At 32.6% G+C, this 16,846-nt stretch overlaps 1 protein-coding gene across 4 annotated transcripts in view; it reads left to right on the top strand.

Moving 5' to 3' along the window:
• The window catches only part of LOC134714808 (GON-4-like protein), a 75,589-nt gene extending 67,926 nt beyond the window's left edge, over positions 1 to 7,663 (top strand). For all 4 annotated transcript variants that reach the window (XM_063576390.1, XM_063576389.1, XM_063576388.1 and 1 more), the window contains exons 25-29: positions 431 to 626; positions 1,469 to 1,696; positions 2,556 to 4,033; positions 5,529 to 5,631; positions 6,585 to 7,663. In XM_063576390.1, the coding sequence (XP_063432460.1) occupies positions 431 to 626; positions 1,469 to 1,696; positions 2,556 to 4,033; positions 5,529 to 5,631; positions 6,585 to 6,656 (2,077 nt within the window). In that variant the 3' untranslated portion in view covers positions 6,657 to 7,663. The remainder of the gene's footprint in view (positions 1 to 430; positions 627 to 1,468; positions 1,697 to 2,555; positions 4,034 to 5,528; positions 5,632 to 6,584) is intronic.
• Positions 7,664 to 16,846: the final 9,183 nt, after the last annotated feature.

Below are 16,846 nucleotides of genomic sequence, written 5' to 3'. Positions count from 1 at the left end.
CAAATTCCATAATTAAAAATAATTCCAAGTTCAAATAATAGCCTGTTATATGCACATTATGAGGAGATAACTCTGTATATTATTTATTTGACAAATTTTGAGGACATAAATCTGTATTTTAGTTATATGACAGACCATGAGGAGATAACTCTGTATTTTAGTTATATGACAGATTATGAAGAGACAACTCTGTATTTTAGTTATATGAAACTATGAGGAGATAAATCTGTATTTTAGTTATAACTCTGTATTTTAGTATATGACATTATTAGTAGATATTTTAGTTATATGACACTATGAGGAGAGAACTCTACTTAAGTTATATGACATTATGATGAGCTAAATCTGTATTTCAGTTATATGACATTATGAGGAGATAACTCTGTAATTTATTTATATGACATCATGAGGAGATAACTCTGTATTTCAGTTATATGACAGACTATGAGGAGATAACTCTTGATGACAGTGATGAAGAAGCAGATCCTGATGGATATGAAGTAATAGAACTTCCTGATGAACAAGACATTAATGGCACAAAGCTCTGTCAATGTAACTGTCATAAAAACACACTAGACCAAAACTATTTGAAGAGAAATCGTCATTGTTATTCTTGTTGTTTGAAGGTAAGGTTAACAGACTAAACTGGCATTGTCTCTTTATAACATACAAATTACACACAAGATTAGTGTAACTAAAACAGAATGCATGATTGAGTATATTTTATTTCAAAGATATGCTGAAAAGGAATTTATGAATCAAAGGATTGATTTTTTTATTTCAGGCTCTTTCTGGCTTCAGCAGTGTCAATAATCCTCTGAAGCTTGAGATTATTTGTTCCTGACCCATTAGTCATGGTCAATAAGTTTACTCATAAAAGTAATGCCAATTTAGGGAACCAGTTCAACATAGCCATACTAAAATGTCCATAATTTTAGACCTATCAGATGTAGAGTTTCTGTTCATATTGGGTGGATGGGCTTTCATGGGGAAAATTGACCTATCAGAATTTTTTACAGCAAGGATTGTACCCATCAGAATTTTAAATACAATACCAGATAATGCAGGATATGAAACTGTCTACATTTCAAAGCACCCCTAAGATCTGACATAGGTATTTTTTTGTAAACCCTAAGATGTAGTTATTTTTCATTATTTACTGCTGCAAGACCCTCAGAAATTTTTATGTATTAGTGTACGTGTCAGTTTAAAAAAAAAAAAAAAATTCGATCCCTAAGATGTATAAATTTTACAACCCTCAGAAAGGACCATCCATCCCCCTTTAGCAGATATTAACTGGAATGGCCCAATGTATAGCCCTTGCTAAAGATTCAAATTATGATTTATTGGCCATTATCGCAATGAATCAAAGAAATAATATATGTCAAACTCCATTTTAAATAAATTTAGTAATCTTTTATTGATATAAGGTAGTCTTAGTACTGAAGAAAGATATTGTATGTTTTAGGTAATAGATGGTGAGCTCTATTTTAGAGTTAGCAATAAAGTATTAAAGAAAGTCAATGTGATATATCATAAACCCATAAAAGCTCGATCAAGAGAAGTCCAGCAATCTGAACCAACAGAGCCACTACCCTGGGTAGATCCTGAGCCAGCTGAACCTACCACTCTACCTTGGGTTGATGATGATCCTATTGCAGAAAAGGAAAATGTAGATATTTCATTATTACCAAAGGTACATGTGAAATTTTTTAATGGATGGCGTTAATAAATTCATTTCTTAATAACAGGTCAGTGAGATGAAGGTCAAAGAATATTTCCGATACCTTTAATATATTGATTCATTGGTATAATTTCCCTTCTTTTTCTCTTTTTGAACAAAATGAAAAAAAAAAAAAAATTATTTTGCGACAAAGAACACAAAAAAAGACAAACAACAATAAAACAAAACACAATGTAGAAACTTAAAACTGAGCAACACAATATAAGTTATATGGTTTGCTACTGACCCCATACGGATCCATAGAGGGTTAGTAAAATCCATAGGGGTGAGGCCGGAGGCTGAGTCCCCTATGAATTTTATTCACCCTCTATGGATCCGTAGGGGGTCAGTAGTTAACAGTATAACGAATTTATCGGACGCTGGACTTTTTCTTCGGCGTTTTGGTTAAAAATAAACAATGAAACACAACAACATAAATAGATGACATCGCCATTAACGCGTCATGAACCACATATGAAACTTACTAACCCCATACGGTCTCATAGGGGTCAACACGTGATGGCTTTTAACCAATCACAACGTGATAATTCATCTGTGGTCCAATAAACTTGGATAAGGCTGCAATAGCATATAATATGAACAACTGTAAAAAAAAATATTAACATTCAAAGAAAAACATTACAAATAATTCATTTAGAGATGTATAACTAAAAGTTTAAAATTCTGCTGGTGAAAAAGGTAATGTTATATGGTTTATTTGAAATTTTCTGAGTCTAATGAACTTTGCTATAAGAAGCATATTGTAATGAAAACTATTGAAAAAAAGTAATGTGAGACCCTCTTAAAATAGAATGTGCTGTGTATTTATCAGATAAATGGTTCCAAGAAGAAGAAAGACAGAACCAGGTTCCATTCTGGTAGTGATTCCTGCTCTCAGCCAGATCCTGTTGTTTATAATACTTGTGATCAGTCAGAAACATATGTGAACCAAATACCAAACACTATAACAGCTGTTCATGGCACTAGTACTATACAAAATATTGGTGAAATCTGTATCTCTCAAACTATAAATCAGTCTTGTACTTCACAAACTGTTCATCAACATATGCCTTCTCAAAAGGTAAATGAAAAAAGTGATTCAGAAACTATTGCTGAGCCTCAATCTGAAAAAACTGATAGTGAATCTAATATTGTACGGGAAATAGAACCATCAGAACATTCCCAGGATATAGAAGAAAGTGAAAATTCTCCTAGTCAAAGGGGTAATTTTGTTGTTTTAAATGAAGAGGCCAACATCTCACCAAGAAAATGTGAACCTAATTTGGAACTGGCATCCAATTCTAGTAGTACTCTTCCATATGTGAATGGTAGTGAATCTACGACCTGTCCTGACATCTTAGCCAAAGCTTTGAAGGTTGCCATGATAGGCCAAGGAGATGTGTCAATGGACGTTTCACATGACAATCACAGTTTACTTGCATTTCCTGGGGTTAAAATTATTCCTAGTCAGACTTCAGTTACAAATGACATGGCAAAATCTTTCATGGATGTGACTCCCATGTTATCATCTAGTCGCGTAGAAAAACACTTTGTGAAGGAATTGTTTGCCTCATCGTCTGATAGTTCAGATAGTAACACTATTAAACCTATTATCACTGTGTCTGATGAGATGTCAAATATTGGAGTTATCAAAAGTTTAGATCCCTCAGAAAATCCAGACAATATTATATGTACCATAGCAAGAGAAGAAGATTCTACTTTGTCTCAGTTTGGTTTTAATAAGACAGGTTTTATAGGTATTTCTGATCACGCCAATGAAAGACATCTTCCGACTGTGCCAGAGGAAGATAGTACTGAAAAAACGGAAAATTCTCCAATCTCAAATATCACTTTCAAAACTTTTGGAAAAGATGTGAAAAATGTGCAAAGAGAAATGAGTACTTTCACTCATATTGAAACAAAAACTGTTTCAGATAAATCAGTAGCTTCCATCAAATCTGGGAATATTTCTCACCCAGAGCAGGATTTGAGTAGGTCTAACAGTAGACTATCAGAAGCCAAAAGTATTGACAGTCCTAAATCGACAGTAAGTTTAGTTCATCCTGAGATTGAGTCCAGTGTGATAGGTTTTAATACGGACTCAAATGGCTCAGGTTCATCTTTACATCCAAGTACAGAAATCAACAGATTGACACCTAGAAGAGCATCAGTAACAAAACAAGTGGCGTCTGCTAAAACAGTAGAGAAGGGAGATAACTCTTCCCCTACAGCAGAAAGCCAATCAGAATCAGCCAGTGAATTGTCTGATAGTGGAAGTAATAGTGTTGATACTGGTTCTAACTGGAACAAGTAAGTTTATTAGGTCATTTAGTATTTTATTATACCCCTGCTTTAAAAAAGGGGGGGTATACTGTTTTACCTCTGTCTGTCAGTCCTTCAGTCAGTCCGTCCCATGAAACTTTCGTCACATTTTTCTCAGAAACTACACATCCACCCTTTCTGTAATTTGGTATCAACATTTATATATGTCAGCCATACCGTGTGATGCGTTTTCAGATTCATCACTTGACAACTTCCTGTTTACCGAACACTTGTATGATTTTACACATGATAGCCAAGTTGAAAATTTTCGTCACATTTTTCTCAGGAACTACAATACAAGAATTTCTGAAATTTGGTTTCAGGATTTATATAAGTCAGCTATACCGTGTGATGTGTTTTCAGATTTATCACTCAACAACTTCCTGTTTACAGAACACTTGCATATTTTTACACTATTAATATTATCCACTTGCGGCGGGGGTATCATCAGTGAGCAGTAGCTCGCAGTTTCACTTGGTTTTTTTAGATTTGCCTTTTTATATTTCTGTCATTTAAGGTCCTTTCTTTTGCATTGTACTGTATAACAACTAATCAAAGTACAGAAGATAATGATCAAGTTTTGTCATTTTTGTTTTGTTGACTTTACCACTTTTACATAGTTAATGTTTGTTAAAATAAAAAACGTCACAACAGACATGGGCATAGCTAACAAGTTGTGAAATATAAACACCTTAATATGGAACATCACCACAAAAAAATGGAAAATTAACATTAAGGAACAAAAAACTCATCTCTTTTGTCGTAAATGTTAGTGTGTATTTTCCTGTGTTATACCGAAATATCTAATTCTCAATCTAGGAAAGGACAATTACAATGGTTTACATTTGATTTATTTAAAGTTAGTTCCTTTGGGTAACTTTTGGCAGTATATTTAGAAAAAGAAAGAAAAATATCATAAAGATTACAGTAAATGTTGGTGAATATATATATATCAATTAAATGCAACTTTACCTAGTTAGATCATTAACTGTGATTCATAACAGTACAAAAACAAGGCTTTGTCTCTTTTATATCACTGGATAGTGCCTGGTTGTCTTGTTTGACCCCTTCAGAATTTGAATGAAGGTTTACTCTCATATATTGCAAATAATTGTTACGTTCATTCCATTTGTGAGCCTCTTGGCATTCAAAAGGTAGATATATGTATGTTATTGGGATTAATTAATAACTTAAGAAGTACAAGTTTGATAAACCTAAACTGTGTAGGACTAACAAAAAAATAATTTAAAATTTGACAAATTTCAATCATAAATTCAAATGAAAACATATCCTGAATTAATTACTTGTTTCACAATTCATACCCATGAAAACATACATTGCATTCATTTGTGTGTCTATTGGTCGTGTCTGTGTCTACCACAAAACTAGGACCTAAGATTTCTGCCATGTTTTTGTTTTAAACAAAAAATGCAGTTTTGCTGATTATAGTGATAAATCAAGAACTGTTTATGTTTATTTTCAGAGATGCTGATCGTATTATATTAGAAGTGGTGAAGACGAATGGACCAGGATCAGAAACATTTAGTACCATATCCAAACAATTACGTGATAAAACACCTCAACAGGTCAGTAGGCCTTTGTTTAACGTTGGAAGAACATTAATTAAAGAACACAATAAGCTAAAAACATTGAAAGGTTACAGAACTCATTTTTCAGAAATTTGATTTTCTAAAAGATGGCGGAAAAAGGCTGACTGAGACTTTTACCCTATATTTGCATTGGTATTATTTAGGTCTCAAATTGAAAGAAGCTGCTTAAATTTTGGTAAATGACCTTTGAAGAGCTTATGAAGTCTTTTATGAAAAGAAAAGTGGGTATTATGGGACAAAATATTATTCTCTGTATATAAATAAACCTCGCCTAAGAACATTATTAAAAGAAACAAAGAAAAAAACAGCTATCTACCAATTGTTCTCCTTTCAACTAATAACACCATTTGTTGACATGATGTGAATTAGGTAAAGTGCACATCTATTAAAGTAATTCACTACCATTTAGATTTATTATATTTATCAGCTAACCAGAAATGGATATTTTATGGAATACCTTAATAAATATTATGTTCAGTTATCAAACCACCATCATGATCATGGCAAACAGGACACTAATCAGCTAATCTCTGACAATGGAGCCGATTAGTACATTTCCTAGGTTAAAAGGTTTTGATACATTACCACCCTTCAAGTGCTCACTTTTTAGTGCTGTGGATTCATTATTATTTGTTTGATACCAATTGTCATGGACTCCATTGGTACAGGTGAACTTGGAATTTAAATCTTCAAAGAATTATATAAAAAATTATAGGCTTGTATGCAGACTTTTGCAAAACTGTGAAATTAGATATCCACGAAAAATATAAATTTTCCTCAATCCACGAAAATAAATGAATCCACAGTATTTTGTTATAAAAGAATCATCTGTAGCCAGAAAGATGATGGACCTGAATTGTTTGTTAATAATGATTGGTATGATATATACATCTGTAGACATATGGCTCATTTATTTATTTTGATTGTAGGTTTCACAGAGGTTTCATCAGCTGTTAGAGATATTAGCTAGCGAAGAAACTCCAAGTGAAGAGGACAGCTAACTGATGATCATTTACTTTTATAGCAAAACTAAATACTCATAGAAAAAATTGTTGTGAAGTAAATGATGATTTAATAAGAAAAACTGCATAACAACTTAATTTCACAAATAAGGCTTATTTCCTGTTTATCTGTTTCCAGGAATCAATTGTGTATGAATCACTAGATCAGCTTCTTTGTTAGTAACAGTAAACTATAGCCGTGGGTGTTTGTTGAATGTAAGGTTTTGTCTGTATTTACATGTAATTGGCATTGCCACTTGTAATATTACCTTGATTAGCACTGAGATTAATATTCCATGTTTCTGTCTTGATTAGAAATGCACTGATATCATTTTTCTATTTTTGTCCGTCTTGATTTGAACTATATTAATTTTTCATTTTTTCTGTCTTGAATAAAATGACTTTGATGCTAATTTTTCATGACACATGATATACATGGTTACTTTAAACTACACATTGTTTTCCACTTGTTTCATCATATTGATAGATAAGATGTTTTCCAGCTGAACAATAATGTTAGAGATTTTGATAAGTTAAATCTGTGATATTTTTTAATTCTTTGAGAGAGAAGCCTGGATGTGAAGGATTTTGTAAAAGCAATAAAAGTTAGGGTATAAGGATTTCATTTATAAGGGTATAATAACATATTTCAATATTTACTAAATTTTATAAAAGTTATCTTTTTAAAAAGGACATCAACCTTTTTGTCATAGTCAAATATTTGTCATTTGACAGACCATAGGATATGTGTAACTTACACATACAAAAAGTTATTATAGGATATGCTTAGCCTTCCACAGTACCTGAGATCACCGCTAGTCTTTGGTTAGGTCATGTTGCCCCCCTCTTAACATTACCTTTCTTAAGTACTATATGGACCTTTTCATGTAATTTTTGTGTACGTTTGTATTCATACAATGTATTTGAAAAATCAAAAAAATTGAAATTTTGTTATTTATTGTTCAAATTTGAAACACATATTTTATAAAACATACTTTTATGATACATTATTTCGAAGTTTTTTGTAATATTCACTAGATTTGGTTCAATAACCCAGTAATATAACAATGCAGTAAATGCTGATGGCAAAGTGTTAATGGTTTTTTTTGATAGGTTGTTTTATAAAGTAGTTCTATACTCCTTTTACAGTTACATGTTCTTGTCCTGAATATGGCTGAGACAGTGACTCATTGGTGGATCCAGGGGGGGGGGGGTTGGAACACACCCCTTTTTTTTTTTTGGCCGATTAATGCATTTGTATGGGGACATATAGTTGGAACCCCCACCCTCTTTGTCCTTGGTTGGGAACCCACACACCCCTTTTAAAAATGGCTGGATTCGCCCCTGTGACTCCTTTTACAGTCATTAGTTCTTGACCTGGATTTGGCTGAAACATTGCCTATTGGACTTGGGACACTCATTAATAGGCATAAAAGTGCTGGCAGACAAAACTTTATAAATAGTACAGATAAAATGAAATAATAATTTAAGTTGAATTGGGTGTTTAAGTTTGAAGTTGCATTTGTGTTTTAATTAAATTATTAGATGTAATAAAGCATTGATCAAATTTTAATTAATTACAACCAATGAAATAAATTTGAATTAGAAGCTGGAAATGTTACAATGTTAATTTATTTTTACCATTTAATCATATCAATTTAATTTGCATTCATTTGGGGAAAAATATGTGCTATTGAAATGTTATGATAAGCTAAAGTTACAAACTTAAATATGATTAAAAGTTATCTACTTCTAACATGTATCTTATTGTGCACTGTATGAGATTTTAGAACATAATCCTATTTGAATTCATTTAGTCTTATATTATTTTAAAGTTTTGCTATTAAATAGAATTGGATTGTACAACGTCAGGTAAAGAAAAGTCAGGACCATTTAGACTTTTAAGTAATTTGTTAAAAAAAGAATTGCAAATCTGGATAAACATTTGTGTTTAATTAAATATGAGATGCAATAAAGTTGTAATCAAATTTTAATTATTTACAACCAATGGAATAACTTTGAATTAGAAGTTTGAAGTGTCATGATGTTAATTTATTTTTAACATTTAACCTTATCAATGGTATCCTTGCAGTACAGTTTTTAGCTTACCTGGCCTTTGACATCACCTGGCATCAGTTATCTGTCATAAACTTTTTAAAAAGATCTTCTTCTTTGAAACTACTGGACCAAATATTACCAAACTTTACCTTGATATTCCAGAAAAATCTTGTTTGAAATTGTAAATGGATTGTATTCCATCAACAAACATAGATGGTGTTGCTGATTATTAACATGCAGTTTTAAACATGCAGTTTTTGGCCTATTTTTCTTAAACTAAAGTAGTATGGACAAAACTTTCCTGGGGATAGAATTGATCAGCAAGTCAAAGTCTTTTGTCTAAGTAATTTTCAGATATATCAAACAATTCATTTCAGAGTTATTGACCCTGAAATGTACATTTAAACTTTTTTTTAAAGTTTTTCTCTATTATTTAAATCCTTAATAGATAAAATTTTTAGACAGTTACAATAACTAGAACAATAAAACAATACAAAAGTTATCAAAATTGTATGTTGAACTTTAAAGGAGGGAGTCGAGTTTTTTGTACTTCAATTTTTTTGCATGTCATTGTGAAATTTTATTCATTTTTTGCAGAAACCATTAAAAAATAGAGCAATGTTGAAATTATCAAAGATGTTAAGCAAAATAAAATCCACAAATAATTCAGCATGGTTGACCTTGTTGATTGACTGTTAATAGTTTTCGCGGTTGCAAGAATGTTTTTTACCCATGTTAATAGGAGCAGTACTATTCACTACTGTGTGATAAGCATAAAATTCAGCAATACAAGATTTACAACTGAATCAACATGGTTCAAATCATGAATTGACACTTTGTAGGAGTTGTTCCCCTTTATTGAAGGTTTTAACCTATTTTATAATTTTTTGTAGAAACCCTAATGGATAAAGATGCTAAACCTTTTATTTGCATTTTTTGTAAAAATCTATAGTATCTCAAAAACTTAAATAGACAAGTATAAACTATACTTATAAAAAAAGAGGTTTTCAATACGAGAGTTACAAACCTATCTCGAAATAGAATTTACAAATAAGCAAGCATAACTGATTGCAGTAAAGGTGAAACTGATTATCAGACTGGCATATTTTTACTAGGTGAGTGATTCAGGCTTTTAGGTGCCTCTTTTTGATATTTCTATAAGAAATGAATGTTGGATTGATATCCTGTTAAAAAGATGTAAAGTTGAAATTGCAAATGTTACTATTTTACTTTGTTTGTAAGATTTATGTTTTAACTACATTTGCTTTGTGACTGTAAACATGTTATCATATTTAATTTAGATGTTGTTTGTTGACCATAAAGAATGGCATTACTGCATTATTTTGTTATTTATTTTATTCCCCCTGTTATACCTAGTATCTCTACAAATGTAATCACATTTAATTCAATGACTGAAAACATGTTCACCTATGTTAACATATTTAAATCAATAAAATTGAGAATTGAAATGGGAAATATATCAAAGAGACTACAACCAGACCAAAGAGCAAATAACAGCCAAAGACCACCAATCATGAATGGGTCTTCAACGTTCCTGCACCTGGAGGTGGGCCTCAGCTAGCCCCTAAATAAAAATGTGTACTAGTTCTATGATAATGGACGTCATATGATATCAAACTCAAAAAAATATTGAATGAACTAAAATTAAACAAAAAAGATTCAACACAAACAAAGTCAGAGTCCAATGTCAGAAAAGGCAACAAAAGAAACTAAGCAAAATGACAATGACAGAGGCGGATTTAGGGGAGGCCCCCCTTTTTGGGAAAAAATTGGTTGCTTATATAGGGAATCACTGAAGCGTGACTGGAGCGGTCCCCTCTTTAGTCTGTCAGTGGGCCCCCACTTATGAAATTTTTTAATTTCTGGATCCGCCACTGAATGATACATAATTCACAAGGGACTATTAGCGGTGACTACATATGCTAGTATATTCAATGCATTGATTGTACCCGGATATGTTAGCAGATCAATTCAGAAGCTGTGATTTGGAGATTTAAAATAAAATTCAGAAAACTGGCATGTATGCTGTCTCTCAAAAGGGAAGTATGTATTAAATATGCAATAACTTTCTTTCAGACAGTTTTTATTAGCTCACCTGGCCCAAAGGGCCAAGTGAGCTTTTCTCATCACTTGGCGTCCGGCGTCTGTCGTCCGGCGTTATCTTTTACAAAAATCTTCTCCTCTGAAACTACTGGGCCAAATCAAACCAAACTTGGCCACAATCATCATTGGGGTATCTAGTTTAAAAAATGTGTGGCTTGACCCGGTCATCCAACCAAGATGGCCGCCAAGGCTAAAAATAGAACATAGGGGTAAAATGCAGTTTTTGGCTTATAACTCAAAAACCAAAGCATTTAGAGGAAATCTGACATGGGGTAAAAATGTTTATCAGGTCAAGATCTATCTGCCCTGAAATTTTCAGATGAATCGGTTAACCTGTTGTTGGGTTGCTGCCCCTGAATTGGTAATTTTGAGGAAATTTTGCTGTTTTTGGTTATTATCTTGAATATTATTATAGATAGAGATAAACTGTAAACAGTAATAATGTTCAGCAAAGTTAGATTTACAAATAAGTCAACATGACCGAAATGGTCAGTTGACCCCTTTAGGAGTTATTGCCCTTCATAGTCAATTTTTAACCATTTTTCATAAATCTAAGTAATCTTTTACAAAAATCTTCTCCTCTGAAACTACTGGGCCAAATCAAACCAAACTTGGCCACAATCATCATTGGGGTATCTAGTTTAAAAAATGTGTGGCGTGACCCGGTCATCCAACCAAGATGGCTGCCACGGCTAAAAATAGAACATAGGGGTAAAATGCAGTTTTTGGCTTATAACTCAAAAACCAAAGCATTTAGAGGAAATCTGACATGGGGTAAAAATGTTTATCAGGTCAAGATCTATCTGCCCTGAAATTTTCAGATGAATCGGTTAACCTGTTGTTGGGTTGCTGCCCCTGAATTGGTAATTTTCAGGAAATTTTGCTGTTTTTGGTTATTATTTTGAATATTATTATAGATAGAGATAAACTGTAAACAGTAATAATGTTCAGCAAAGTTAGATTTACAAATTAGTCTACATGACCGAAATGGTCAGTTGACCCCTTTAGGAGTTATTGCCCTTTATAGTTAATTTTTAACCATTTTTCATAAATCTAAGTAATCTTTTACAAAAATCTTCTCCTCTGAAACTACTGAGCCAAATTAATCCAAACTTGGCCACAATCATCTTTGGGGTATCTAGTTTAAAAAATGTGTGGCGTGACCCAGTCAACCAACCAAGATGGCCGCCACGACTAAAAATAGAACATAGGGGTAAAATGCAGTTTTTGGCTTATAACTCAAAAACCAAAGCATTTTGAGGAAATTTGACATGGGATAAAAATGTTTATCAGGTCAATATCTATCTGCCCTGAAATTTTCAGATGAATTGGACAATCGGTTGTTGGCTTGCTGCCCTCCAATTGGTAATTTTTAAAGAAATTTTGCCGTTTTTGGTTATTATCTTGAATACTATTATAGATAGAGATAAACTGTAAACAGCAATAATGTTCAGCAAAGTAAGATCTACAAATAAGTCAACATGACCTAAATGGTCAATTGACCCCTTAAGGAGTTATTGCCCTTTATAGTCAATTTTTAACAATTTTCATTAATTAGGTAAATTTATGTAAATTTTTACCAAATATTTTTCTCTGTTACTAATGGGCAAGGTTCATTATAGATATAATTGTAAGAAGCAAGAACGTTCAGTAAAGTAAGAACTTAATACACATCACCATCACCAAAATACAATTTTGTCATGAATCCATTTGTGTCCTTTGTTTAATATGCACATAGACCAAGGTGAGCGACACAGGCTCTTTAGAGCCTCTAGTTCTTCAAATTTTTTATTGCATTGTTTCTTGCATTGTGGGTCAAATATTCTATGGAGTAGAGATGAACATTTCATTTTCGATAGGGTTCATTTGGAAAAAAAGGTTAAATCCACCATTTTCTACATCAGAAAATGTTTGCACCAATCAGGAATATGACAGTTGTTATCCATCGTTTGATGTGTTTCAAGTTTTGATTTTGCCATTTGATTAGGGACATTTTGTTTTGAATTTCCTTTATCTCATACCTTACCAGGTTTAATAATATTTTTCTCTCATACTTTCAGGGGAACACAAACCGTGTTTCCTGCTCAAAGATATCTAAAATAACCTCTTAGTGATACCACTTAACTAAAGTTAAAACTATTTCTTTTTAATGATTGTGGCCATTATTAGATAATCGGTCTGAATTCTATAGCTTTCGTGTGTTGATCATCTATTTTCCCGTAGCATTGATTTCTAATAATTTTGAGCTAATGTAGTTAGCAGTGACCCTTTATTATTTCTTACTTCAAAGATATTTCTGTCATTTCTGTAATATAGCTTTACCTACTTCTGTGTCTTGTTTTTATGTGTCTTTATTGGAATCATGTACAGGCCATTTTGTACTGACAACGGATACATCGACAGGTTTTATATGTTACCTATAAAATTGAGAATGGAAATGGGGAATGTATCAAAGAGACAACAACCCGACCATAGAAAAAAACAACCAGCAGAAGGTCACCAACAGGTCTTCAAAGTAAAGAGAAATTCCCGCACCCGGAGGCGTCCTTTAGCTGGCCCCTCAACAAATAGATAATGAACTTATAAATTATCATATATATTTATATAAAACAAGTAAGAATGTTGGAGCTCCGAGTAAATCGACCAATACTGTCACATGCACAACAGCGATCAAAAATGTAAACAAAAACATTGAAAAAAATGATCGTTGCTACCTTTTCTGATATAAAGTTTTGCATGTTTGAAGGTTTAAAAGCGATTGTCTCAGCAGAAATCCAAATACATGTATATTCATTTTCTCAATGTCAGATACAAGTATACTTATTGACTGCACGATAACTTGCAAGTTTACTGTACAATAACTTGGATCGAGCTTCCCCGTACAATCGATTGGCCAACGTCATTAAATACATTACATAAGCATTTTATTGGCTGTAGTGTTCTTTGTCTAGCCTTTTATATTCATTGATGGTTTTTTAAATAGAAATGAGCACAAAGTCAGTCATATCAAGGATTTGTATAGTTAGAGTCTAACTATACAAATCCTTGGTCATATTCAAGAAATAGAATCATGACTGTATAAGCTGGTTCTCGCCTGAATACTATACTATGTTCAGTTTAGTGAAGCCTCGTAATACAAGCGGAATCCAGTTTAAAATTTACATAGACTCTAATTCAACAAATGACTTTGGTGCTGATCAAATGGACATCATAATAATTTGGAAGTACTAGAAACCATGACCACGAAGGTTGAGGGATTGTAATATATCGTGTGATATAAGGTACTGTGAGTGATTATTTGTTACCAAGTATGCAAAAGCAGATGTGGATTCAGGAATGATTGCCAATGAGACAACTCTCCATAAGAAACCAAATGACACAGAAATTAACATCTTTTATAATAGGTCACCGTACGGCCTTCAACAATGAACAAAGCCCATATCACATAGTCGCCCATAACTTGAAAGACCCCGAAATGACAACTTTAATCAAAGAGCTGAAAGCTCTGAAGAAAAATGACGCCACTGTCTCTAATATTGGGATAGTTTTTATGCAAGTCTTGATTTTCACATACCGTAATTAGTTTAACAATGCAACATGTATCGTAAGCATATAATTGATATTCGTATATGTGTGTGTGTGTGAAGTGAAGGTGACAACTGGCTGGTTTTTTAAGACAAATGAATAGGTCAAGACTAGCTGAATTGTACAAATAAATACCGTAGAAAGGCTTGTATATTTCTCACTGGTACATAGTCTGAATCTGAGTCCGTTCGCTTCCATTCACGTTTGCGCCCACTCATTTTCACCCCTTTCACTTTCACACCCTACATGTTCGCACCCAATCTTAATTGGTTGTGTTTAATAACTATGTAAGCAAGTGTTTTCTTATAAGTATAATTGTTGTCATTGTCTCAAATTAAAGTGAGACAGCAATTTTTTTTTTGTGTTGAATAAATCTTAATTATGTTTTGGATAAGGTATTGATAAAAATAATAATAATCCTTTCTAAATAAAGTGGTATTTTGTCAACGTTTTATTTTGTGTTGAATAACTCTTAATCATGTTTTGGTTAGTGTATTGCTATAACTTGTTTCATTGACTTGTTTCAAAATGAAGTGAGATTCTGACTATGTTTGTTTCTGCGTGTTGAATAAATTTTATCATGTTTTGGTTATATTAGTGGATTGCTATATTTTGGTTTCTATGTTTTATTGTTTCGTTGTTTCAGATCAATGGGACCAAGCTGTTAAAAACAATTATCTTTTGTGTTTTTTCCTTTAAAATCTTCAATGTTTTACTCATACCAAGCTATAAATACATTCAGTATTTACACCAAAGCAATTTAAAACAACAACCATAATTTTCCAATTATTCAACTTGAATTTGAATTAAAATTGGGCGTGAATGAGTAGAGTGTGAATGTGCGAACCTGTAGGGTGCAAAAATGTATTGGGCACAAACAGACCTGATGCCACACAGTCTGAACCCCCTTCTCCCACAAAATATTAAGTAAATAATCTTTTTGTTACTGCTATCAAAGGTCTAATGAAACTCAGATAGTTTCAAACATTTGTCAAAGAATTCTAGTCAAACTGGCACCTGAACGTCGTAGGAAGGCGTCCCAGAAAAATAATAAAATAGCCTTGCCAGACGTCATAATTATTTGGACTAATACATGAGATATTGTGTATTTTTCTGCATTATTTTAACCAGTTGAGCATTTTACAGGATTGTTGGTTTAATGCTGTTTAAACTTTACTGAAAAACAAACACCTTAAATTTGCTAATTATTTGGCATGAAAGTTTGATTTATTGAAAGGGACTCATAGTTTTCCATTTTAATAATTGACTTGTTTTTACAATTACACAAATTGTCTAATTGTTAAAACAACAGCTTTGGTAAGGGCTTCGTTGTTTACCTTTATGCACTACATATTCACTTTCGTTTCGTGGTTTACCAAAATACACAACAACATATTCACTATGTACTTGGTAACAGTAATTAATTAATTGAATAGAAAATATTATATCAAATATTATTGGATGCCGAATTGACGTCGAATAGGTGCCGATTTGACTAGATGCCGACTTGACTTGTACGTTTCAGTTCCTCTGCGATCGTTTGTGGTATTTTCTTGAGAAAACATATTTTCCATCATCAAAGAGAAGAAGAAACTGCTTTAAAATGATTCTGTAACGCTTCATGATTGTTAAAATAAGTTTAATTCACTCAAAAACAATTTTAAAACTTGCGATTAAACAGGAAGTTTCCAAAGCACGTGTAAAAGAAGAAATTAACCGGTGAGAGTGGAAATCCGTATATGACAGATATCCCTATAGTACGACTTTGAAAGTAAAACAGTTCAATCCTTTTGTAAAACAATCTTTAATATACCTATCACATTAATGTTTGAATGGTCTTAAGCTTATTCAAACCATATAAGTCGGTATGAAACACCCAAAACGGAATGAACAATAACCGATTACGTTTTGTAGTTTACAAATTCTAAAACTGGTTCCCGTCAAACTACAACACTTTGTTCGAGTGTAGTGGAATACAAGCAAAAACCAGTGTAAACTGGGTCCTGGCTGGTTTAATACTACACAATGATGCATGATGATAACACAAGCAGATTCCAGTTTGTTTGGAAAATAGGAAATACGAAACCAAGCGCGGTAGGCAGAGCAATGTAATGAAGTTCAGGTCGGCAGTTATGGAACAATGACTGCGTCATTTTCCAAAAAACAGTGTAAACGAGAAAAGGTTATGAACCATTACAGACGATAACAAGGTAAACGGAAAAAAAGTCACAGGACAAAAAGTCACAATATTACTAGGAAAAAAAGTCACAGGAAAAAAGTCACAAGAAAAAAAGTCACAGGAAAAAAGTCACAATTTGTTAAAGTGAACTTATTTGTCAGAAATATGTTGGAATGCATGTGAAAAATTCACTATGTACATGTATGCAATAAATAATATTAAACTGGAGTTTTTGAATGCATTG

The sequence above is a fragment of the Mytilus trossulus genome, chromosome 4, assembly GCF_036588685.1.
Source record: "Mytilus trossulus isolate FHL-02 chromosome 4, PNRI_Mtr1.1.1.hap1, whole genome shotgun sequence".
NCBI classification, from domain to species: Eukaryota; Metazoa; Mollusca; class Bivalvia; order Mytilida; family Mytilidae; genus Mytilus; species Mytilus trossulus.
Note: the sequence above shows the minus strand (reverse complement) of the source record. Positions and strands in the feature narration are given on the sequence as shown.